Below are 2,632 nucleotides of genomic sequence, written 5' to 3' on the forward strand. Positions count from 1 at the left end.
AGTACTGAACTTAAAATTAGGAAGATATGAATTCAAATCCTACCTCTGAGAGGCAGAACATATTGGTTCTGTCACCATTGGAATGTCACTCACCTATATCTGCCTCATTTCCCAACTGGCAAAACAAAACAACATGAAATAAATCATAATCCTCGAAGTGTCTGCCTTACGCTACCTTACATGGTTGTTGTGAGGTTAAAATAAGGTGAAAGTTTTTTATTTTGTTGTCACTTTACCTGTGATGTCATCATTGTAAAGAAATCTTGGTGACAAAACAAACTCCCTTTACCAACACAGATCTGCAACTGCTTTGCAAGTTATAGGCCTAAAGAATTGCCCGGGCACTGAGACGTGAGTTCAATTTCCCGACAACACACAGCAGCCAGTATTCATCAAAGACAATACTTAAAGCTGTGTTTTTCAGAGTCTTCTACTAGGTCTCTATTCACTATGATATTCTGCCTCCCATGGTAATGTATGTAAAGAGATATGTAAATACCAGTTATTATTAGAGCCATCAAATTTTACTGCTACAATATGAATATGACATTTTTCAGAAGGAACTACCTAAGGAAAGCATCCCTCCAGGTTTAAGTAACTGGGAGCTGGTATGCAGAGTTAATACAACAAAGAGTGTAGCCTAGACCATAGAAAAGAGGGCTTACATATAAAATCTCTGAGACCCAAGATAGCAAGGACTGGTCGCCACAGCTGTATTGTGCTTAGTCTACTGATTGCAACTAAGGTATAGATGTATTTCATAGTATGCTTGTATTTCAATAAAACCATACTCTGCAGACCCAACTCTCTATCATCTGTGGGAATCAAGTTTGAGTGTTGTCTCTGTGATTTCAGATACGCTCCTAATACCTTATTTTTATTTACAGAGAGATCTCATTGCAAGAAGATAATGGATGCAAATAATCACTCCACAGTGACCCAGTTCTTCCTCAAGGGCCTAACAGATGAGCCAAGGTTCCAACTCCCCTTATATATTCTCTTCCTGCTCATCTATTCAACCTGTGTAGTGGGAAACTTGGGCATGATCCTATTAATTATACTGAATACCCACCTTCACACCCCCATGTACTATTTCATTAGAAACTTGTCCTTCATTGATCTCTGTCACTCCACTGTCATCATCCCAAAAATGCTGGTGAACTTTGTCTCAGAAAAAAATGTCATCTCCTACCACGAGTGCATGGCTCAGCTCTATTTCTTCCTCGTTTTTGTTATTGCCGAGTGCCACATGTTGGCAGTGATGGCCTATGATCTCTATGTTGCCATTTGCAGCCCTCTGCTTTATAATGTTCTGATGAACTATCAGGTTTGCTCCTGGCTCATGGCAGGGGTGTACTTTCTGGCAGTTGTGGGCTCCACAATTCACGTGGGCTTCATGCACACAGTGTTGTTTTGCAAAGCCAATGTCATCAACCATTACTTCTGTGATCTCCTTCCCCTCCTGAGCCTGTCTTGCTCCAGCACCTACGTGAATGAACTTTTGGTCTTGTTCTTAAGTGCATTTAACATCCTCACCCCAACTCTGACTATCCTTAGTGCCTACATCTTCATCATCACCAGCATCCTTCGAATTCATTCCACTGAGGGCAAGTTCAAGGCCTTCACCACTTGTAGCTCCCACATTGCTGCTGTTACCCTCACTTTTGGCTCTGGCATGATTGTGTACCTGCAGCCATCATCAGTCCACTCCTTAGCTCAGGCTAAAGTATCCTCTATATTTTATACTACAGTATTGCCTATGCTGAATCCCCTGATCTATAGCCTAAGAAATAAAGATGTCAAAATTGCCCTGAGGAAAACTTTTAGGAAAAGAAGGTTCTCATGAAAAAAAAAATGATAGGATCAGAGACTCACACTGTGACTTTGGGCATTTCATTCTTCCTCCCTCTCTTAGGTCCTGGATCTATGAGATAGGAATAATAATAACTCTCCACCTTCCCCTAAGGAGTTATTGTGAGAATCAAATGAAATAATTGTTTATAAAAATACTATGATCAATATAGTTTCTTACAAGAATTTGAAGTAGAACTCTACCCTTTTTTTAGAATAGGCTTACTTGTATGCATTCATTTTATCAAATAAAATAAAAATATCAAATAAAAAGTTGGGAGGATGTCTAAAGTGAACAAAATTTTGTATTTACAGGTATTTTGTACCATTGAAATAAAGTAGAAAGGAAATTTCATAATGAATAATCAAAAATTCAAATTTGTTTTGAAAACAGTCTTTATAACTAATTGAAATGATATATTCATTCAAAAATTTTGTCATAACTTTAACAATCACTAAAAACAGAAGATCAAATAAGCAAAATGATGGGCAAAATGTTACCCCAAATTTTCTAGCTTTTAATGTGGAAGGTAGTACATGACAATAATAAGTACTCTGGATCTTAAGTCAGTTAACCTGGGTTCAAATCCCGCAGTGGATACTTCCTACCTGTGTGATCTTAGACAAGTGACTTAACCTCTCTGGGCCCCAGTTCCTTCATCAGTAGAATGAGAATATTGGACTAGACGGTCTGAGAGGTCTCTTCTAAGTCTAAATTTGCAATGCTACTAAGAAAATAAACAAAAACTACAAACATGCAACTAAATAGATAAACATTTGA

At 38.0% G+C, this 2,632-nt stretch overlaps 1 protein-coding gene across 1 annotated transcript; it reads left to right on the forward strand.

Annotated features, from left to right (window-relative positions):
• Positions 1-910: 910 nt before the first annotated feature.
• Positions 911-1,846, forward strand: LOC114032305. Its single transcript, XM_027847557.1, has one exon. It carries the CDS (start codon positions 911-913, stop codon positions 1,844-1,846), a length of 936 nt encoding a protein of 311 aa, XP_027703358.1.
• The last annotated feature ends 786 nt before the right edge of the window (positions 1,847-2,632 follow it).

The sequence above is a fragment of the Vombatus ursinus genome, unplaced genomic scaffold, assembly GCF_900497805.2.
Source record: "Vombatus ursinus unplaced genomic scaffold, bare-nosed wombat genome assembly UNPS02015414.1, whole genome shotgun sequence".
Lineage (NCBI taxonomy): Eukaryota > Metazoa > Chordata > Mammalia > Diprotodontia > Vombatidae > Vombatus > Vombatus ursinus.